This window comes from Apus apus, chromosome 9 (genome assembly GCF_020740795.1).
Source record: "Apus apus isolate bApuApu2 chromosome 9, bApuApu2.pri.cur, whole genome shotgun sequence".
Lineage (NCBI taxonomy): Eukaryota > Metazoa > Chordata > Aves > Apodiformes > Apodidae > Apus > Apus apus.
In genome coordinates, this window is record NC_067290.1 from 10411034 (window position 1) to 10433141 (window position 22108).

The following is a 22108-nucleotide window of genomic DNA, read 5'->3' on the forward strand; positions in this document are numbered from 1 at the left end:
TACAGGCATTTACCACAAATGTAAAAGATTAGCCATCCTTACAAATACATCTGATTGCAAAAACCAGACTAACAAGACTAGGTTTTTCAAATTCTGAAAACAGTAAGGAATGTGACACAGAGGAATTAATGACAAAGCACAGAAAAAGACTGCAAAAGAAACTAAAAGCAGTGACTGGGAAAAACTTCACTCAAAATGCTCATAGAAGCAAGCAAGCAGTTGTTAGAGGCTATAGCCATCTTCCAGACAATCTTTAGAGGCTAGGCAGATGAAATATATGCTCAAGATGTTAACTTTTCCTTATGCACTTGCTAATCATCTTCAGCAGCCTAGTGATCCAGTGAGAAGAAAGGAGACCTTTGTAAAGAATGTGTAGTCCCATTGTCAAATAAGAGAGTTCAAAGCTAACCAGGAAGATCATACTGACTAAAAAATTTAGTTTGACTCATAACAGCTAATGAAACTCTATACCATGATATTCAGGAAAAGTCTTAATAAGGGTTTACCTGTCCGAACAGCTTAAAATTAAATGCACTAAGGTAATGCACAAAAGTAAACTTTAGGAAGTTCCCCAAAACACATGCAAGTAATTTTATTTGAAATCTTCCTTTATATTTAACCCCAGTTATTATATTACTAGCCGCCATAAAAGTACTTACAATAAAATAAAGAAAAATTTTCATTTCTAGAAATCTTGGTTTTCCTTCTCTTTCAGCATAAATGTGAAAATCATTAGGAATTCTACCATCCCAAAACAGAAATAATATTTTGTGTTACCTCTTTCTGAACATCTTTTGCTTGACTCTCAGCTTCACTGAGTTGGCTTTTTAGACTAGCTGCATCCCGTTGATGTTTTTCTCTCAAAGATCCCATCTGATCTTCAAGTTCCTTTCGAGACATTTGAAGAACACTTATATCGCTGGTTAGCGCTAAGCTCTGTTTCTGAGAGCTGAAAAACAAAATCCAATTGACAGCTTGTGCTTTGAATTTAAAGAAACAAGAGGGGTTTTTTAAGCACTTTTCATCCTTCAAAACTTCACACATTATTTTTATTTAATACAGAAATATCAGCCTAGAGCAATCACGGAAGTAGAGGTCATTATTGTCTCCCTAAGCAAAGTACTGACATAAAAGGCTGGCCATAGTCTTGTTTTTAAATATGTGTAATTTAAATCAGTTATAATTCCTCATTTTTAATTTCTTATTTATTTTTGTTATTTACTAAGGGTTTCTTCTACACTCTGAAGCATTCTGAAACAAATTTGCAATGAAAAGGCTGTCTAAGGTTGTCAGAAGTATTTCAGTAATTTGCACAGACACTTCTTTACTTTCTCCAGTCCTCTAAGCTAGTATTCTTCAAGTGTTTAGTACAACTGTGTAATAGTCACAAAAAGCTCTAAATTAAGTCATTACAAATATCAGTGCAATAATCAAGTAGTGATAACCAAGCACCTGTGCAAGGCAGAAAGAAATAAAAGATCTTGCCTATCTCCACTATGCAAATCCTGTATCTGCTCGTGTCACCTTCCACATGAAAACATAGTATGTTTGCAAAACAGAAAAAAAATAGCTTGGTGTAAGGTCGGCATGAAATTGCGTTCTGCCCAATACTATGATATAAATAAAATGTCACAAACAAAATTCTAACATTTCAAATCAAATACTACTTCTGAGAAGAAAAAAAAAATCCAACAGCTACTACTATGACACCTTCCTGTATCCACTGGGCCCTTACCTAGAAAGCTCCTTCTCTTGTCGCTGAAGTTCAGATGTAAGCAAAGTATTTTCCTTCCTTAGTGTAACACATTCAGCTTCCAGAGCACTCCACTCCGCCTTCAACTTTTCAAGTTCACCTGCAATGAATAAAATTTAATTGAATTGAGTAAAATTATTTCATGACTGCTTCAAGTATCACCAGCTGGTATCAATCATAAATCTCAAATGTATTTGATTATAATCACATCACATGAACTCTCACAAGCCCCTGTAACAGTAGAAGATATTGTAATGTTTTATGAGGTTTGTGAGCCATTAAAAAAGCTAGTGCCTTTTTTTAATGGGAGCTTTTTCTAAGGCACAAAGAAATAAAGAACAGTGTTTATGGGTGTTCTCCAGTATTTTTGAAACGGTGACAGAAGAAAGTGTTTGAAAAAAGTAATTTCCCAGACCTGAAAACAGCAAATAACTAGAATCACTAGATAGCATGCCTCTGCTCCAGGGAACAAAATGGTTTAGGCAAGAACTAACAGGTGAAAATGAGACCTTTAAAATAAATAATTTATTGTTAAAAAGAGATAAAAATACATATTGTACACATCTTCTTAATAGAATGAGAGACTGGAGCCCAAACTGTAAAATGGCTCCTCTGATTACTTCACAAAGATTAACTGATTCAAAATTTAAAGTCCTCTCAGAGATCTGTGTCAGTTTCAGTCCCTCAAACAGTACAAGTCTTCCACCTTTTTTAGGTGCAATTATACTCAATCTACTTATAATATCAAAAGGTACCTAAGATAATATACATAACAGCTTTTGTAACACTACAAGCCTTGATATAGACATATACACACACACTTGTGTATATACAGACATAGTAAATTACTACAGAGAAACAAATTGTGATTTGAAAAATTGACATTCATTACATTGAGAAGCTTGCTACTGTTAGTACTGGTCTGTGACATCCTTCAAATCAAGTACCTTTTAAGCGTGTAGCCTCCTCCTTCTTCTGATCCTCACACTGCTGACATTTAAGCTGAAAATTGGCTTGCAGTCTGACTATTTCTTTTTCATAATCTGAGGCATTTTTTTGCCACCGTTCGAGTTCCGCTCGCACTGTTTGAAGCTCATCTTGTAATGCAGAAATATCTGTATCTCGTTCTGACGCTGCCTTTTCTGCTACTTTTTGAAGAGACAGGATTTCATTCTGAGCACTGACTAGTTCACTTCGAGTGCTTGAAACTTCATTCTCCTTTTCATCACGAAGATTTTCAATATCTTCTTGTAATCTTCGCAACTGAGCTGGAAAGCATATGTTAATGTTACTATTTTTAAAAATTGTACTTACTGAACATCTAAAAAAACACTCCCTTTTTCAACTCTTTTATATTTAATAAGAGTAAAGGATCCTAATGCAATTGAAAATCATATTAACCTTGTCAAAAGCTGAAACCTTAAAGACACACGTATGATTGGTCCTCTATCACAGAGTCAAAAGAAACAAGAATTATGGTTGGAGAAAGCTTTCTTAGGGTTGTGTTGCATGTATGATGCTGAAACAACTCTCCAAAATCTGAATTAAAGATTTAGATCCAACTTCACTGTGAGCAGAACAAGTATTACAAAAGTAGGACACTGTGGGGTTTGGGGAGAAGAGGAAAAGCAAGAAAGCTTCTGTGATAAGCCAAACAGTCACAAAGCTGCATTGGAAATGTTTGCCTATTGAGCAGCTAACTTGTAGTATCTATAAATACTTGAGGCACAGAATCTAATTTCTACTCAGGTCCTTCACTTCTTTGCAAAAAGCATTTTTCAAAGCACAAGATTAATTTTTAATTGAAAGGGCAAGCTGCACCAAATATACTGAACTTTAAGAAGTCCTTTAGCATTTACAGATTACTGTAAATGTGCAGCAGTCACACGCTGGGTTATTTCTGCATGAAGCAAATCTTATAAATTATTCCCATTCAAAACTGATTCACTACTAAACACCTCTGAGCACAACTATTTTTCATTAACACACATGTAAATAGAATCCAGTGCAAACAGCTGAGAAGTACAGTACAGAGGAAAGGGAATCATGAAAGAACAAAATTATAATTAAAACTGACAGATGGAAGCAAAGTTTTTAATTTTTTCAGTGTTTTTGTTTTGTTTTGAAGAACACGTACCAGAGTTCACATGTGTTTCATTTTTAACAGGGGAGAAAGCAATTACTAAATCAATGAAGAATTGCTCTTAGAAGAAAAGCACAAAGTTCTTAACATCACTTGAAAACATAAGATACTACAGAGACTGTTGATGAACAACTCCCTTTAAACATCCAGGCATGAAAACAAGCATGGTATGACTGAAAAACCAAACTCATACAGATGTTTGCAAAGTTTGTGGAGTTGTAGAAATAACTTACACAGAAAAATTACTACCAAGAACACTGGAATTGTTTCTGAAGCTCTGGATGTAATTTGAAGTGCAATTAGAAAGAAAGCTTCCATTACATCTCTTATTTATGTAAGCCATTACCTCATCTAAGCTGAATGTTTCACTTTTTTTTAAGAAGTAATGACAAGTTACTTGAATTTCCCTGCTTTACGTATCTGTTCAACTCAAGAACTTCACACATAGAGGGAGGATCTCAGCTGTTTCTGTGGCACCTTCTTGTCTCTATGACAAACATATAAAGCCATGTAGCACTGGCTGGCCTGAAACATTCATTCCATGAAAATATTTTGAGAAATGTGACTGCAGGAAGTTACCAGGATTTTTTTTCTCCACTACAGTTCATAGAGGCTGCCAAAGGAGAACCCTGACATCCTGACAGCTTCTCCCAAGCTGAAAGATGTCACACCCTAAAAGCTTGGGAAGCATACAACAAACATTTGAACATTTAGAACTACCATGGAAAGAGGAGAAGAGGAAACAGAAGAAAGATCTCACTTGAGAAGGGTTCAGGAGAAAAAGTACTGCACTGGCATGAGGCATCTTGCAGTCAAGTTTGGCTCTGTCAGATTCCTATTTTGATGCTCTTTTATGAGAAGAAAAAAAAGATATTTCTTCTTTCTGTACAGAAAAAACTATCAAATCCTAATTTCTAACTTATGCTATAGCATTTTTTAATTGTAGAATTTTCATTATTTGCAGGTGTAATGGCAGAAAACAAAAATTCTATTTATATGAAATTCATATAAAAGTGCTATTATATAAAGGTTCTCAGTGTAACTGGTATATGACAAGTACCACACTCTATGACAAAAAAACACCCACAAAGTAACTTGCTAAATTATTTTGATTTCCTAAGTAAGGACTCAGTCCATCTGCCTGTCTGCTCATCTGCCTTCCAACCATTTTTCAGTCGAAAACAAATTATATGCGGACAAAGATACCAAGGTATGAAGCTCATACAGGTTTCATAACATTCAATGACTGAGTAGATGTTCAAACTAACACTTGTTCTGTGGAAGAATCATAATATAACCCTTACTGATTTTAAGACTAGACACTTCAATGAGCTCACTCCCATGCACTGCTTGACAAGTTAACGTGATACAGAATATGTGACACAGAAGCTATATTCTGCTATCATTATTTTGGGCTGAAAAGAGCATGACTTGTCACACTTTAAAAAAAGCATAGACTCTACTGCAGAAATCTTACTGCACTCTTTGAGATTGGATGCAGATCTGGAGTGATTAAAAATTTATGCAAGAGGATTCCACCAATGCAGTGGAGCGAGTAGCACAAAAAAAGACTAAACCTTGTGAGTGCTCTGAAGAGAAAATAATCACAGTAAGAATGCCTGGATCATTCAAAGCTGAGGAAGACTGGAGAGAGAGGAAGGAGATTAGGTATCTGTTGCAGATTAGGTTTTCTAAGTTACGATTAGAACTGTAGGAATTGACAGGAAAAATTTCACAATAAAATTCAAAGATGTGGTGAAAGAAATCAGATTTAAAGCATACACTCCATTGATACTTTCCTTTAGTAGTGTTGATGACAGGACAGAAACAGCCAAAGCTACATATTTTCTCTAAAAGAGTGCAGTGAAAAAAATATTCCTACCTTGCAAAACATTTATTTGCTTGTTGGATTCTTCAACTTGTACTCGATATGCTTTTCTCTCTTCCTCCAACAGTGCTATAAATGAAAGTGAAAATGTGCCCAGAAGTTTGTTAGTAAGAAATATTTTAGCTCTGTAATTAACTTTAGTCACAACCTCCCCTTAACTGAAAAGATTAAAACAATATTATTTCAGTAAGTCAAAGCTAGTAGTTGTGTAAGTAGTTTTTATTAATAGAGAGTTAATATTAAGACATTATTCCATTATTGTGGTAGTATTACAATTAATTTTAAATTAATACAATCTGTTGCCTGATCCAGAAACTGCACATGTACTAAATGGAAAATGGTGTGAGAGGAGAAAAAAAGGATGTAACATACCCCATAAAGAACACTGAACAACTGCACTTAAACTGGACTCTACTATTCCTGTTAAAAACTATCCACAGATTGCTAAGCATAACGATACAGCTACATATCTGTTAGGATGATCTAAACAAAGAATTACCACTGAATGCATTTCATTATGTGCATGATCTGACTGAGATACAGATTAATCAATACCTGTAGATTAATACATTCCATAAGAATGAAAGATATGGAGTTCAAGTATGTATTCAATACTATGAAAAGAGAGTCTACCTTGAACGAGAAAGTCAGAGCTCAATCTGACTGTGTATAGAGTTTGTAAGGGAAAAAAAGTCAAAAGACTGAGATATTCTGCGCAGGAGATGTGAACGCTATGAAACAAATACCTGGACCCCCTTGTAAGACTACCTGATAAATACAATTTTAATGAATACCCTAAACAACCAAGTCGATCTGGGTCTCACCTTGAAGTTCAAAGTATTTTTGTTTACTTGTCCTAGCTAGCTCTTGGGCTTCAATCAGCTCCTTGTGCAGTTGCTGAATTTCTTGCTTAGCCTCAGTCTCTGATTGTGCACCCTGCAATTCATCTGATAAAAGAACATTTTATTTAAATCATAAATTGTACAACAGTTTAATTTGCACTGCCATGTGATGACTGGTGACTTTTTATTCAAATAATCTGAAGTTAGTTAAAGTAAACTCAAAACTGGATTAGACAAGTATTAGCAAAAATATTAATACATTTTTAAAAGGAGGAAACCATACGCAAAATTTAAAACTTATTATATACAACATGCAGTATAAAGCAAAATTGCAAACAAGTGCTAGACAGTTTTTAAAAACACCTGTATAGAGTGGCAAGGAATCCTGGATTGACAAAAAAGAAGGAACAACAGGCATAAGACAATCCTTGACTGTATTTACAGCTTGTCTATTTGTAAAAGAAAGCTTCTCTAGCCCTCTCTCCCAGCACCCTTGTTGGCAACGATCCTGCGTCCCGACCTCCCAAGCCCACCCTCCCACAGTCCTGCTCCACACAGCAAGCACCCCGGGGCAGGCAGCAGCAAACCCCCCCCGGGGCAGGCAGCAGCAAACCCCCCCCGGGGCAGGCAGCAGCAAACCCCCCCCGGGGCAGGCAGCAGCAAACCCCCCCCGGGGCAGGCAGCAGCAAACCCCCCCCGGGGCAGGCAGCAGCAAACCCCCCCCGGGGCAGGCAGCAGACCCTGCCTTGCAGCTGGTGATATCCCTCAGCTGAACAGATGATGCAAAGAGCTGCTATGAAGTGCTTTGCTACTGCCAGTCAGTTTGCTGCCCGGCAAGGCTCAAGCTTCCCCCTCTCCCTCTGTGGACTGTAACTACAAGGAAAGGAAAAACTGAGGGAAATTTTCTAAAACAAAATTAAGAAAATTAAGAAAAGTCCACCCTCCTTATTTCATTTAGTGGCCTAGCAAATACTAAGCTGAATTTTGCCCCCTTTTTTTTTTTTCACTAGGTCTTCAAAGATTAGGTATATCTTTACACAATCAGGTATCCACACATTATCTAAACTCCACATGAAAACATTTGCAGTTCACCACTAGTTTTCTATTAACTAAAATCTATATTAAATACCTCTTGGGCTTTTAGGAGATGACTTGCAGTCGCAGACAAATTGATACTTTAAAAGCTAAAGTTTCGGGGTAACAGAGGAAAAATAAGTATCTTTAACTAGTAGCAGTGTCCTCTAGTGGGCACACACTAGAAACTAGATGCAGTAAGGAAGAGGAAGACAACATTCCAGCCTGCAGGCATCTGCAATGCCACGAACTGGCTCCAGGAAACTCTCATTCACTACATATTACTTAAGTAGCATCTGTTGAAAACAGTACCACTAAACTGCCTAGGTAGAGGGCTAAAACTTTAAAGAAAGTCTACTAGGTGAGAAAGGTAAAGGAGGAAAATCAGTGAAAGAAGTCTGCTGTAAATCACTAAAGAGGGAGAAGACAAAGGTAGACGTAAATACACAGTTAACTGGTTAATAAACACCTACTGCTACAGACCGTATGAATTTAGGATAAATGATAATAAAAACCCCAAAAGATAAATTACTTTGGTTTTCTGGAGCTGTCACTAACATAGGAAAAAATAAATACAAGTTATAGTTTAGTTTGTTGTTTTACTTTCGACATTCATATTTACTATGTCACCAATAAAGAAACCATAATTTTTTTTTTTTGCTGTTTTCTTCATTAAAATAATTGTTTATCAAATCATGCTGAAGTACTCATACTGTATCCCTCTAAGAACAGGCTATGCTTTTCCTGTTCTCACAGTAATGAATTGGTGGGATCAAGTAGAGATGAGGGCACACAAGTGCTTTTAGACTTGTTAAGAATAAAATTATGAGAGCAGAAAGAACAAAGAGGACTACATATTTCATCCAAATACTTTCTTTTATAGTTTATTAGAGTTTAAAATCCAAGTTTCACTTTACTGAACATGTTTTGTTCTTAGCTTCTCATGGATAAAGACTTGGGACAATTAGACTTTCAACCCTCTTTAATGAGACTGTTCAGAAGAAATGGATGAGGAAGTTGACAAACTACGCTCAAATCATGCCTGATAAAGAAGCAGTGTCCCAAACAGAACAATAGACACACTAAATCAACTTCCTGCTCAACAGTTCTTTCCAATCAGTGAAAGCACACATCATAAGAGATAACACTGCTTCAAAAGAGATGAGGAACTCAACTTATGGAACATCAATCAGTTTAGCATAGGCATAATCTCTGTCAAGGTAAAAACCCTTTCCTGCTCAAATGCAATAGGCCTGATATGTTTCTAAATTAAAAGCCAAAAAATTAAGTACAGTAAAAGCTTTTCAGTCTTTCCCAAACTGAATTTTTTTTTAATGTCTTTTAGTTCAAAGTAAACTTTTTTTTTTTTGCTAACTCTAGTTAGCAAAAAAGAAATTCCCCAGTGAGTAGGATTTTATAAGTAATAAAACTACTAAATATCACCAGGCTTAGAATTAGTTCCCTCACGAAGCAAATTCACATCACAAAAACCTGATTTGAGAACCAATGTAAAAGGCAGCAATTAAAAAAAAGCATTTGAGCAATTTCCAGAAGTACTCAGCACCGGACTAACTGTTCTCAGAGAAGTCTAAGGAATCCTATCCTTAATTACAAGAAGGTGCCAAAAAAAAAAGTAAAATACAACAGCTTGAAAATCTTCATTCATTTATTCTAGCTCATGGGAAAAATTTTATCTGTGATCTGGTTGCTTGCCATGTTACAAGAAAGGTTCTTAATTAACACCACTTTGTTTCCCCTTCCACACATACAATTTACCTTAACATCAAGTCATTGTCCTAAAATCAGTGTGATCTGAACAAATCATTCCCAAAGCACAGGAAAACTTCTTCTGGACCAAGAAGTCTAACCAATGGGTCAGTTTTGGGGGAAAATAACCATTTTCAAATCATTAAAGAATATGATGGTGTGAGAAGGAATATTTTGCAATTTTAAGATCTCTAAAATAAAATTTCAATAAAACCAAAAGAAAAATAAAGCTCAGATTAAATTAATATTTACAAAAAAGAAGATACTAAGAGAGGTCTGCTTATATGTTTGCCTTTACATTTTTGTTTTGGCAAGAGAGACGATACAGAACCACCTGAAGTCTTAAATAATCCTTCATCTGTATGTGCCTGTTCTGTGGAAGCAATTTTATGATATTCCAAGTCTCACAGTAGTTAATTTTCAGAATTTTGCAAGATTTCTCATGTTATTCAGATTAATATTTTCAGAGTACTCAGGTGAAGTGAAATAAACAAATAGAACTCACAAGTTTTCTTCAGCTTCATAAGATCCACATAAAGTACTTAAAATACGTGGCTCTTGCAACATAAACCAATGGTTCATCATTTTCTTGTTCTATCTGTTTTCTAGATACCAAGAGTTAAACAAAAAGGAACCCTGCCTTTTTCAGCAGCCCTTTCTGCATTCCAAACACTTGCCAGATCAGAAACCTTCTCACTCTTCCTTAATTATATGATTGCAAAACAAATCCCCTTGAAAGGTTTTCTGTTGCAAATAAGATCCTTTTTAGGGCAAAGTCAGGCGTACAAAGTAGGTCTCTGACAAAATCTAAAACAAAGCTGTGGGTTTACAGGCTCTTCATAAAAATTACAAGGGCAAATGATTCATTGTACAGATATTTTTTTAATGATATCATGAGAGCAAAATACAAATGCCCATACTTGTTACGAACTGCAGGCATTAGAGCAAAACCCAAATAGATCACACTCAGTATCTCAAACATTCCTTTTTAAACTGCTTTGCCGAGCTGTTAAGACTGGAAAATATCAAACAATTTTAGTTTTGGTGCTTGGAAACACACACAGAATCACATAGAATCTTAGGGGTTGGAAGGGACCTTGAAAGATCATATAGTCCAACCCCAAAACAAAATACAGGCAGTTTTGGGAAATCCTTCTGCCATAAAATGAGAGAAATATAAACAATTACAGAAAACTGATCTCCTGTCTTTCTGAACCATGAGGAACTGTGACATTGTTTTTACTTGTTGATCCTGACATAAGCATAAGTTTACAGATCTTATCAAATGTCTAATTCTACATAAAGCATAAAATTAACTTTCAGTATGCTAAATACAACAATTAATCTCAAAAATTTTTTCAATATGTAAATATTGGCTTGTTAATCAAGTTTTAAGGTCATGTCTCCAGTGCAACAAACAGTAAAAAATTAATTTTAAATCTATAAACTCAAAGCTAAGGCTCAGCAATAATTCTAACTACAGTTACAACCGGAAATTCAAACAAAACATTAAGCAAAGATTTTACCATTTTCTTTTTAACCCATAAGGTGCAAACAGAAGCTCTTCTGATAGTGATGGAAACTATACAAGTAAAATCTGGCAATACTTAAAAACATATCCTGTGATGGAAGAATCCCTCCTCTCCACAGCTATTAGCCCTAAATTAACTGTATGCTGAAACTATTTCTTAAACTGTACTTGAAGTTATAACACAAATTCCTAGAATAGTGTTGGTGAGTGCAGAAACTAGTATAAATTATTTCAGTACTAACACTCAGAGCTTTTATATCACATCACCCAAAGGAACTGTTACTGATACTTAAACACAGCTCTTCCATACTGCCATGGTTAGAACATTTGAATTTCAGCACTCTACTTCAATGTACATTTGATAAAAACCAGGTAGACAAAAAGACAGTATACATACATTATGCATCTTACGTTATAAAAATAAATTTGCTTACCTTTCAGAAGAGCTACTTTAGCAATAGGTTCATTTAGATCTTGGTCATCCATTTGGGCATCTAAAAAAAACCCCACACCTTTCAAGAAGCAAGTAGTATGCAGACAGTTTTCATACATGCATTCTTATAGCAAAGAAGCTTCTACATTCTTCTCACTTAACAACAGTTAATTATGAAGTTGCAAAATAGACAATACTGCTCTGAAGTTGCATCTGGCTCCACTCTGCTAGAAAATGCTTGTAATTAAGTGATTCAATTCAGACTAACTTGATGTTACAGAAACCTCAGTTAAACACTTACCTGTAGTGTCGTCGCTGCTTTTTTCCTTGCTTGGACTAAGAGTGTCTGACAAATCAGATTCTTTGACTCTTGCTTGATTTTCTGTAAGAGACAAGGAAAATCAACTACATTCAGTAAATGTTTTATTCAGTCTCTTATCCATAGTTTCTTTTATATATCTATTTAACTACTGCTAAATGCCAATAGCAAACAGTCAAAGAAGCACTTAAAAACCTGGTGGTTGATTATTTCTTTGCAAATCTGGGTTAAAACGGATTCAGCATCACTAATCCAGCCTAGCATTTAATAGGGAATGCAACTGCCTCACGCACAGCCTGAACTTCTGTTAAAGCTGTATTCTTGCCAGCTGGAACTCTGTGCAAAAGCTGATTCAATCAGGGAACAAATAAGAAAGGAAAACTAGAACAATGCAGATACTGTAACAAGTCAGAAAAAAACTGCTGTTAAGAATAAAACTATGCTTCAGTATTTTGGACAAAACAAAACATAGCAACAAGTCTTGTATATACTATACTGTTAAAAAAAAAGTGTGGTATGAACCAGTAAAGAATCACAGCAACATAAATAAGTACACTAATTTCTACAAAGAATTTTCAGTTCAAATTGTATCCTTTCCAAAATAGCTGCGTGAAGTATCTGTTTATACACAACCCACCACATTAGTACATGCAGCTTAGTGAAGTCACATGGTTTTTTGTTTGGGCTTTTTTTTACCCAGTTCTATGTATCTAGGTGTATGTAAGTCCATATATATATATATGTGTGTATATATATATAAAGGCATCATTACAAGATTCCCAGTATACAGAATTTACTTCTAGCATTTATGCAGAAAAACACAGTGAACACAAAATTTCCTCTCATATAGATTCTGTAGAAGCAACAAAAACTATCAGCACATGAGAAGAAAGATACAAAGCACAAAATAAATTGTGCTATAGCAATAGGGTTAGTGTATGAAAACATGTAAAAAACAAAGGAGTAAATGCACACAAGCTGCCTAATTTTTTTAAAATAAGAGAAGAAACAGAACTCAACATCCCCAAAATGAAAGGTGTTAAACGGAAAGTGAAGACAACCTATGCACTTGCGGTGGGAATTTAGCAAGATGACAACACACAGGCAGGTTAATACTGAAAAAAGTTTTCTTAATCTGACTTGAAAAGTTTTCTATTTCTCTGTGCCAAATTAACATCCACTTATACATTAAACAGAAGTTGCAAGTACAAACAAAGCAGCTGATCAAGAGCCAGACTCTTCCTGTCTTAATGTAACTGAAATCACTGGAGAGGAAGAAGGGGAATGCACCTGAACACTAAGAGCACAAGGGGGTTCAGACCTAGCAGCTATTCCAAACATATCTCATATGGCTCCTACACACTTCAAAGGTCCTAATGACTGCAGCAGTTAAAAACTTGAGGTTTGGGGGTGGTTCTCAGATAAAACAAAAAGCATGCTTTCTTATTTTTAAGAGACCAGTTTTAACTAATATCTACAGATGTTACAACACAAAGCATTTTACATGTATTGTATAGAATCAAGCTCATAAGATTGACATTAAAATGGTAATAATTACTAAACCAGATAATACACTCTTTTTAAAGGATTAAGTAGCTCCTAAAAGCCTCACCCATGTAGCTTATATTAGTGGCCAATCCACAAGTGCTAAGCTGAGCAATATCTGTATCCAGCTAACTTTACCATATCTGGTCATACATGGAAATGTAGCTTTCTTGCTCAGAAAGAACAGTGCAAGTTCCAACCGCAGAATTAATTTTCTCTCTGCCCACCTCCCTCCCATTATCCCCCTCCCATCCACCCTTGGGTACACCAGCTTTTTCCTCTCTCCTTTCCTCCTCCCCCTGAAACAAGAAATAAGATTAGGCACTAGAGAAAAGATGCATCAGTTTCTACAGCTGAAACAGCAGAAGTCAAAACCAGAAATCGTTTAGAAACCTGCTTCCTATTCTGGAACGAGAGTCGTAAGCACAAAACTCTTTCCTGCACTGTATTATTTCACAGCAGTTGTCCCTACTTCCCGTAATAAAACTGAGCTGAATAAATATAGCCAAAATGATGCAGTATATTAAAATGTGTTGACATCATTCTTTCTTGATGAGTTAGAATATATTAACAAGCACTAAAAATAGCTCACTGCTTTGCAAGATAGCTGGCATGCAAGTGTTACATTACAGTTATCGTATGCATTCTGTGGCCAAATATGGCATCTGTAGCCTATAGCTTACGAGCAGAAACAAATTTAAGGTGCAAATTTCATACATTAAGGTAAAAGAAGATAAAGTGAAAAGTCTCTAAAATACCAGAACTTTTAACACGCTAACATTCAATACAGTAACACTTTGCAGAAGGGCAGAGGGTAAATGAGTATGTCTAGACATGAATAAAAAGCTATATAAGTGGAGTCAGCCTACAAGTCCAAACAATCTTACATTATTAGACACATAGGAAATATTGATCTACACATTTTGCAACATTCCTTATTTTGGCACAGGAAGATAAGGATAATTGCTCCTTGACAACATAAATATTTTCTAATTAATTCCTTGTATTTTACTTGCTTTACACAGAGGATAAAAAGGTTAGAGCTGCACATTTTTATTTTACTTGGTAAAAGTACATTTAGGGAGTTAGTAATAATTTTAAAGTTTTGAGGGTGTAAGTTAGAAAGAAGTCAAATTAAAATACACTTCTATTTAAAACTTAAAAAGAGACCAAATATTTTTTCTATTTAGCCCTTTAATAAAAAAACAAAAGCATGTTTGAAACTCATGCAGACACTAGGGATCTAAATCAATTTACAATAAGAGATTACAACTTTTTTTAAACATGCATATTCAAACAAGAACTTGGTCAAAACTGAGACCAGTATTTCATGCACTCCATCTTCAAATTGCTTTCTTTAAATTTTTTTAACCCTACATTAGTATTTGGAGCAGAGTTCAGTAAACAATGTACCTTCCCTTCATTAATTTTGTTTCCTGAGCATTCACCAGAACCCAAACTGCTTACTTAAGACAGAACATGCACTGAAATGACATAAAAAACATGCTTCAAAACCAGTGAAATAATCCAGAAATCTAACCTTTCAAAAGCTTTGTTTCTTCCACTTTTGTTAGATGTCCTTCATCTATGATCTTGTCTGCCAAACAAAATAAGCATTACTTTCCAAGCTCAAATTAAGCAAGCTTTTCCCTGCACACATCTACGTAGGCTACATTCCATGACCAAATTAAAAGCTGATAATATTACTTCCTACTCAGGCGTGAACAAAAACTTTATTCTGGCATGGAATAATGAAACAGAGCACACAAGCCTCCTGGAACTACGTGAAAAAGTGTGTAATTATTTCTTCTGCAATTTATTAGCTTACATTATTAATGCTTCAGTTCACTAATGAGAAGTTAGGAAAATTAATTGTTAGGAACTTGAAAAAATTTAACTTGGAGCATAAATAATTAATACATTTCTCAAGTTATAGCTATAAAAAAAAGGAATTCTAAGCGCTGGTTGCCTGAAACTGGAATCTAGAAATATACCACAGTAAAACAATTGAGAAGTCAACTCCAAATCACAACTGTTTTAACAGTGCCTATGAAAGGTACACAGAAATAGCCTTTCTTGGCTTATAACTTTCAGAGAACTGTACAAACTTCCAGAAAGTTGTATATGCATCACATTCAGGTTCACAAAAATTGAGTTTACATACAGTGTATACAAGGAAGTCTTTTCATGTATATCAGGCATATAAAAACCTAAAAGATGGAATTTGAGACTAGATTTCTAACTTCCTCCTAACTCCAGCCATGACAGGATGGCAAACAGTAACCAGGGAAGAACAGGTTTGGGACACTAGAAGAACTACTGAACCAGTAATTAATTTCTTTTTCAGAGATTTCATTATCTGAAATTCCTTAACAATCATGGCAACAAGCAAAATTATTGAGGGTCACATATCTTACAGATCACATCATCAATCTCTATGAAGTACATCTTGCCATTTAGACAACACTGAAAGCTGTCAACACCCACTGAAACACCAGGCTTGAAGTTGCCTCTCTCACCACCCTGTGCTCTCCCTGCTGCCATCCCATGTGCCGTCTGCAGGGAACTGAGACACAGAGAAGGCTGCACGAACAGCACACACAGAAGAGTTCAGACTAAGGAAGCTGGATGACATTAAATCCTTTATTTTTTTTAATTAAAAAATAGTGAGCTTTAGTCTGCATTTCCAGCTTCAAGTAGCTCTGAAGATTAAGAAGTCTCAGTACTCCCCCAATGGCATGTTGTAACCATGACAGTCTAAGGACAGAGGCAGAATGCTATTTGTATGGAGATGTCTTTTTCAACCCTAAAAAGACGACAAGCTTTCAGACAAAAAAACCTGCGGTCTGAAGAAGGGCTTGCACGGCCAAAAGCTTGTCGTGCCTGCTTCCTGCCCCACCAGTCTGACAAACCAGTCTAAAAGACATATCCCCTCCAAATCTACAAATATTGTCCTGCATTCCTACGGCATTTTAAAAGTACTGCTTCAGAAATACACTAAAGGGCACACTGGATTTTCAGGATTGGCTTCAGGTCTCAAGCAACTGTAGGAGATCACTCATCATCCAATTTGAGAACAGTCTTGAATTTGTCAGAGCTGGCGTGTCACTATACCTAAACTTAAGAAGGCACCACAGAGGGAATCAAGTTACTGCAGCCACAAGTGACGAGCTACTGAGTGATGAGTCCTCTTCCGTTAAATAGAAATATTTTTAAAAACCTAAACAAAAGCCTTCATATGTGATTATTCCAGGACTCAGCTGAGGCTGAGGAGCTGGGGAGGAAGGCAGCAAGAATGCAATTGAGCAATTCTAACTGTATGTCTGAAAAAAAATCAGCTGAAGGCAAAAACCATTCAAAGTAGCTATCGCCTGCTTCATCTGAAAGGTCAGACCTCATCTATGCTGGCCTGTTAGCTTAAAATAGACTTCTATAATCAGTTTATAGAAGAAAACTTAGTATTATGAATCGATGGACCTTGGAGGTTTCACAACTTAGTGACTGTTAAAACCAGAATAATTACAGTACAAAACAAAGAAACCAGTCTTCTTGGGCCAGATGTTTTTCCAAGCCGAAACCTTTACACCTCTTTACATTTTAAAAAATTCTCAGCTCCTATGACTAAAAAAAAAAATCTGCAGACCTTTCTTTTTTTCTTTTCCATGATGGATTACCCTTTCCTAATGTTAACTATGAACTTCAGCATTGGTACTGCAGGTTTCTTTGACTCTCTTTCTTCAGCAAAGACCTTCAGCAGTAACACACAATCCCCCTGCCCAGCGTGAGCCCAAGCTGGTACTGCCATGATTTTTCACTTGATGGCTGGCATCTCCCATAACTTCCCAAGAAAGTAAGCAATTTGTGTTTTATGAATGCTAGCATTAGCATATTTCAAAGCCAACAAAAATAATTTCAGCATGCCTATGTATATTTAGATAATAAGCAGAAAATGGGATGTTGATGTCATTGAATTACATATAATTTTGTTCTGCACTGTTGCCACCATAGTCACTAAACCCAGTAGAATCCAGACAACAACCAGAAAGTAAAAGCTGAAATATCCGTATCTTTAAAACTTCCCTTTTTTCAGATCTCTGTATCTTTTCACATTACTATTTCATAAAACACTCAAATTTTATATTTTAATATTTTGTAATAAATCTGCACTTTCACTAAATCAAGATATACATTTTTTGCTACCAAAATTAGGGTCAGGATCTTAGCTTCAATTTCTGGCACAAAAAAATTTGATCTTTCATGCTATGCAGTCACTACTTTAAAAAAAGAAAAGAGATACTGCATCATCATCATCATCATCATCATCATCATCATCATCATCATCATAATTCAATCCATCCAAATACTACTCCATTATATATTAGTAAATTGAAAAAAAGTCAAAGGCAATGTTAGTTAAAAACACACAAAGAAAATTACTTGCACTAAAAATCATAGATGCAAAAAAAAATCTCTCAAAATCAGGAAAAATATGAGGACAAAAAAGAGATAGATTGTGGGAAAGATAGGAAGGGCATCACATCTCTTTCTGCTATATCCCATTTTTCATAATATCTTGTATCCTGTACTAATCAAAAAGAAACAATGAGTTTTGCTGTTAATGTCACTGGTTTTCACCAGCGGCCAGTGAAAAAAAAAGTTTTGAAATGAGGAGCAGGTGAACTGGATGTGGTGATCAGAAAGTAACAGACTTCCCAGATCATTCAGAGCAAGATTTCATAACATTCTACAAATAACATAGATCAGGTTACTGGATGATATTGTGACCCCCATTCTACTTAAAAACCAAAAAGAATAAACAAATATCATTTAAAAACTCAAAATCCAGATTTTCCCTTCGTTTCTAGATAAACTCTATAGTTGTCTTGAGTTCTTTCTTTTTAAGTTCAGGTTTTTGTTAGTTTTAATTCCTTTACTCCTATCATGAAGCAGCAAACTCTACATAACACAACTTCAATGAGTGACTTCTGTTTCTGGGGTTCTTATATTATTTTTTTTTTAAATCAACCTGCTCCTCTCCCAATACCTTAGCCTCTGGGCAAAAATATCCCAAACGCATAGTATCTATATGATGAACTATATATTCTCTCTCAGCATTTCCAATCTTTATGATAGTGTTCTACACTTAAGTATTTGCTGCATGTCTTTCAGCTTCAGTTCCAGGTGATCTCCAAAACTCTAATGTTCCTCTACACTAGCTCTCAAACCCCAGTGCTTCTGAGAGCAAAGTGCAGAAGGAGGAGTAAAGGGTAGTAGCACTTAATATACAAAATGAAATTAACAGAACCCACATTTTGCAGTTTTTAACCTCTTGTTTTTGTGGGGCCTGACTACACATATTTGGATTTGGGGAACACAAACTTTCAGTCCAGCAATAAGTACATGAGCTGCTGGCCTAGAACTTTTTTTGTATTTGATTAGACAGTAAAAAGCTATACTGCTGCAAAAATGCAGAACACTGAACTCTCTCATTCTTTGAAAAACGAGGCAGTTGAGGCCTTCATGTCTTTGCTCTAGCTTTCAATCTCTTGAGCAAAGGAATGCATAAGTGATGTGATCTTTATTTTACCCTCTTACTACTAAAATTGCATGTTAGAAACTTTCAGTAAATCCTGATGGTTGCTTTTGCTTCTTAACAGATACAGATGGTACTTTTATTAAGTCAACATCAAAACAATGAAAACAGGCAACCAGTTAGTATTTGAACATCCGTATGCTTTTCTTTTTCACTCTAGATAAAGTATTTACTCGTCGAACTTCATTTTTTTTGTACTGAGTGAAGAGAATTCATACAAGGTCATTTCAAAATCTAAAATTTTAAACTTCAGTCTGACAGAAAGCAGCTACCAGACATTCACTTGTAAAAATAAACATTTTTCAAATAGTTTGTTTTCTTAAGCAAACATTAACAGTACCCTGTCATTCAATGTATAGCACTACAACCAATATCAGAAGGAGCAAAGAAAAACAAGTCTGTTACACATGCTTGTTGAAATTCAAAAGGGAAGAGTCCAATGGGCATGATTTAAAAAAGCATTGTCTTGTTTCTGCTTATAAATACTCCTCTCCATTCAACTTTACATACCTGATTTCTGTAAACTCCTAAGTCAAAGAACAATTGTCTTGGCTAAAAAGGAGTTTTCCCTGAATTTTAATAGCACTTTTTTCTCTTCATCCTAATGATATTTTTCACCCAGTGGACAAAAAGTATTGATATCTTAAGTTTCTCCTTAACTATAGATATGCAGACTGTGCTGTTTCCTTACTCATTTTCAAAAGCAATTTGCTTTAAAAAACGTCTCATTCCAGAATAACACATCTTTCTAAAGCCTAGTACTGCATATTTGTTCTATATTTCTTGAAATAATCTTTTAGATTCCTACATAAAATTTAAGTCCACTACCTTTTTTCCTTTGTAACAACAAATTTGAAAATATGTGGAGACCTTTAATAGAGCTCTGAAATGAAGGCATCATTCCCTGATCTGTCCTACTGCTGCCTGAGATGTTTGCTTAAACTGACAGTGTTACACTTTCAAATTTTTACTTTGTAACAGGTAAAAATTGCACTCAGTTTTAAATGTCATGTGGCAACATCACCATCCTTTTATTAGTAGGAGGACAATAATGGATTAACTTCTAAGGGGAGACAGTGTGATCGTTTGTCACTTTGCAAAAGCAAAGATACTGCTACAGAAGCCTGTTTAATATCATCATTCCATGCTTAGAAAACTTCTGCTAATTATTAGCATATTAAATAGTAGTGACAAATTCTGGCTTCCTTCCACCTTTTCTGTGTTTTCTGTTGTTTTTAAGACAAATGTGATGAACACTCTTGTACTCACTCTGGCATTCTATGAACTGATGAATAAAAGTGCAGTCCCCTCCACTCTTTGAAAGAAAGTGCTCTAGTAAAGAAAGAAACACTTAAGTTTACATCTTCTTATCATTCTCAAACGGATACAACAAAAAATTTGAAAGGAATATTAACAATATTTGTAACTGTGTATTTACAGTGAGCTTTTGAAATCTGAGTCAAAATGCAAGCAGATAAGATGTAATTGAAATTATGTCTGAGTGATATTAGAAAATAATTACTCTTTTCAACTGCTAAGAAGAGATACTTTAACTGTGTTTTCAAGGGGTACTTAAAAATCTTAAAATCTAGAGCAGTTCTTAAGCATAATAAAAAGCCCCTTATCTCAAAAAAAGCCATTTTAAAAATACCTCTTTATTTCATAGAATAACAGAACTATACAGGTTGGAAAAGATCCTTGGGATCACTGAGTCCAACTCTCATCACTACTCTACAAAGTTCTCCCCTAAGCCACATGCACCAAGACCACATCCAAACGACCCTTAAACACATCCAGGGATGGTGACTCAACCACCTCCCTGGGCAGCCTATTCCAGTGTCTAACCACTCTTTCTGTGAAAAAAAATTTCCTAATGTCCAGTCTAATTTAACAAAATTTAGTAAGAACCAATTATAAAAAGACCAAACATTCTGCATTTGGCATTTGCTGTATTGCTCTCTCAGGTTAGGTGGTGACAAAATGACTTCCACTAAACAGACAAATTCATAATTTACGCAAAAAGATTAATGCACATAAGTGATATTTAAATAATATTCAATTTAGAATACATATGATGCACTATTGAAACATGTAACTCCACAGCACTGATGTCTCTAGTTCTTCCCATTTTACAATTCATAATCAGAGATGGATAATTGCAAATTCCAAATCCACACACTGAAGAAATGAAACATGTTTAACCTGTATTCTTCAGCATTTTATTAGCTTTAAAAGGACATCTACTAAGGTTTTCTTTGGACCTCTTTTTATTCTTCATATTTAATACCCTACTGAAATGCATTTCTTTTCCAAGTGTTGCTGAGGATCTCCCTTTGCTTTTTGGAGTAAGTTTCACTGCACTGACAATTTTTGGAAGAAGGATAGTTCTACCTACAGCAGAGACCTTAAAACTGATTTCAATTTCCAGGTTTACCCAAGTCTTTTTATGTGACCTTGTTCAGCTTCCAACACCATCAGAAACTTGCCTCTTCAAGTAAAAAGGTGCTAAAACTTTCTGAAGAGCCTCAAAAGTCCTTTGACCTTAAGAATCTTAATTTGAAAAGGTTGATTTTCAGTACACAAACCAGCAAAATGTGTTACATTCTAACAAAATTGTTCAGTCATTAGCTTCTGATATCAGAAGCTTAGTTGTTAAGATCAAATACATAATACTATGCTTTACTACATTCCAAAGTTATTTTAAAAAGCAAATTCTTTCCTAACCCACAAGTGCGGGGCTTTTAAAAGACAGCACCACGGCTAAAGCATTTATTTTAAATATTTAAACTTTGCAGGGTTTTTATGCCTTCTTATATGATCTTGTAAGTGACTTTATAGGAATTTCTCGTGTTTTTCTTTATACAATATGCAGCTCACAACACAAATAAAAGAGCCAGGTGTAACACAACTCACTGAGAAACATCCCACTTATTTCAGTAACTCATTTCTACACAACATTTATTAGTGGCTTGATGTATAAGGAAGTTTCTTGCTTCTGCAGCAGAAGTTCCATATGTGCAGTAAGAGAAAATAAATGCTTAACCATCATTATCTTAATACACTTTGCTATAAAAAGACTCGAGAGAGACTATAACATGTGTTCTTAGTTCCCCTACTTGAAGTACAGCTCTGTTAATGTTATGGATAGCCACAGAAAAAAAGTAATGTAAAACCCTTATTCTTGCAACAGCCAGGTAGTATGCCTAGAGACATACCTTGA

The 22108-nt window shown here is 35.3% G+C and overlaps 1 protein-coding gene across 33 annotated transcripts in view; it reads right to left on the reverse strand.

The window, feature by feature from the left end:
- Nucleotides 1-22108, reverse strand: part of SLMAP (sarcolemma associated protein) — a 76916-nt gene that overhangs the window by 7339 nt on the left and 47469 nt on the right. For 10 of the 33 annotated variants that reach the window (XM_051627307.1, XM_051627300.1, XM_051627294.1 and 7 more), the window contains 8 exons: nt 14836-14892; nt 11733-11813; nt 11433-11492; nt 6609-6731; nt 5779-5853; nt 2701-3021; nt 1736-1853; nt 778-949 (listed from right to left, as the gene is read on the reverse strand). In XM_051627307.1, coding sequence (XP_051483267.1) covers nt 778-949; nt 1736-1853; nt 2701-3021; nt 5779-5853; nt 6609-6731; nt 11433-11492; nt 11733-11813; nt 14836-14892 — 1007 coding nt within the window. Of the gene's footprint in view, nt 1-777; nt 950-1735; nt 1854-2700; nt 3022-5778; nt 5854-6608; nt 6732-11432; nt 11493-11732; nt 11814-11945; nt 12028-14835; nt 14893-20157; nt 20221-22108 lie in introns of those variants that run through there. The other 23 variants (XM_051627290.1, XM_051627285.1, XM_051627289.1 and 20 more) reach the window with 5 other exon arrangements.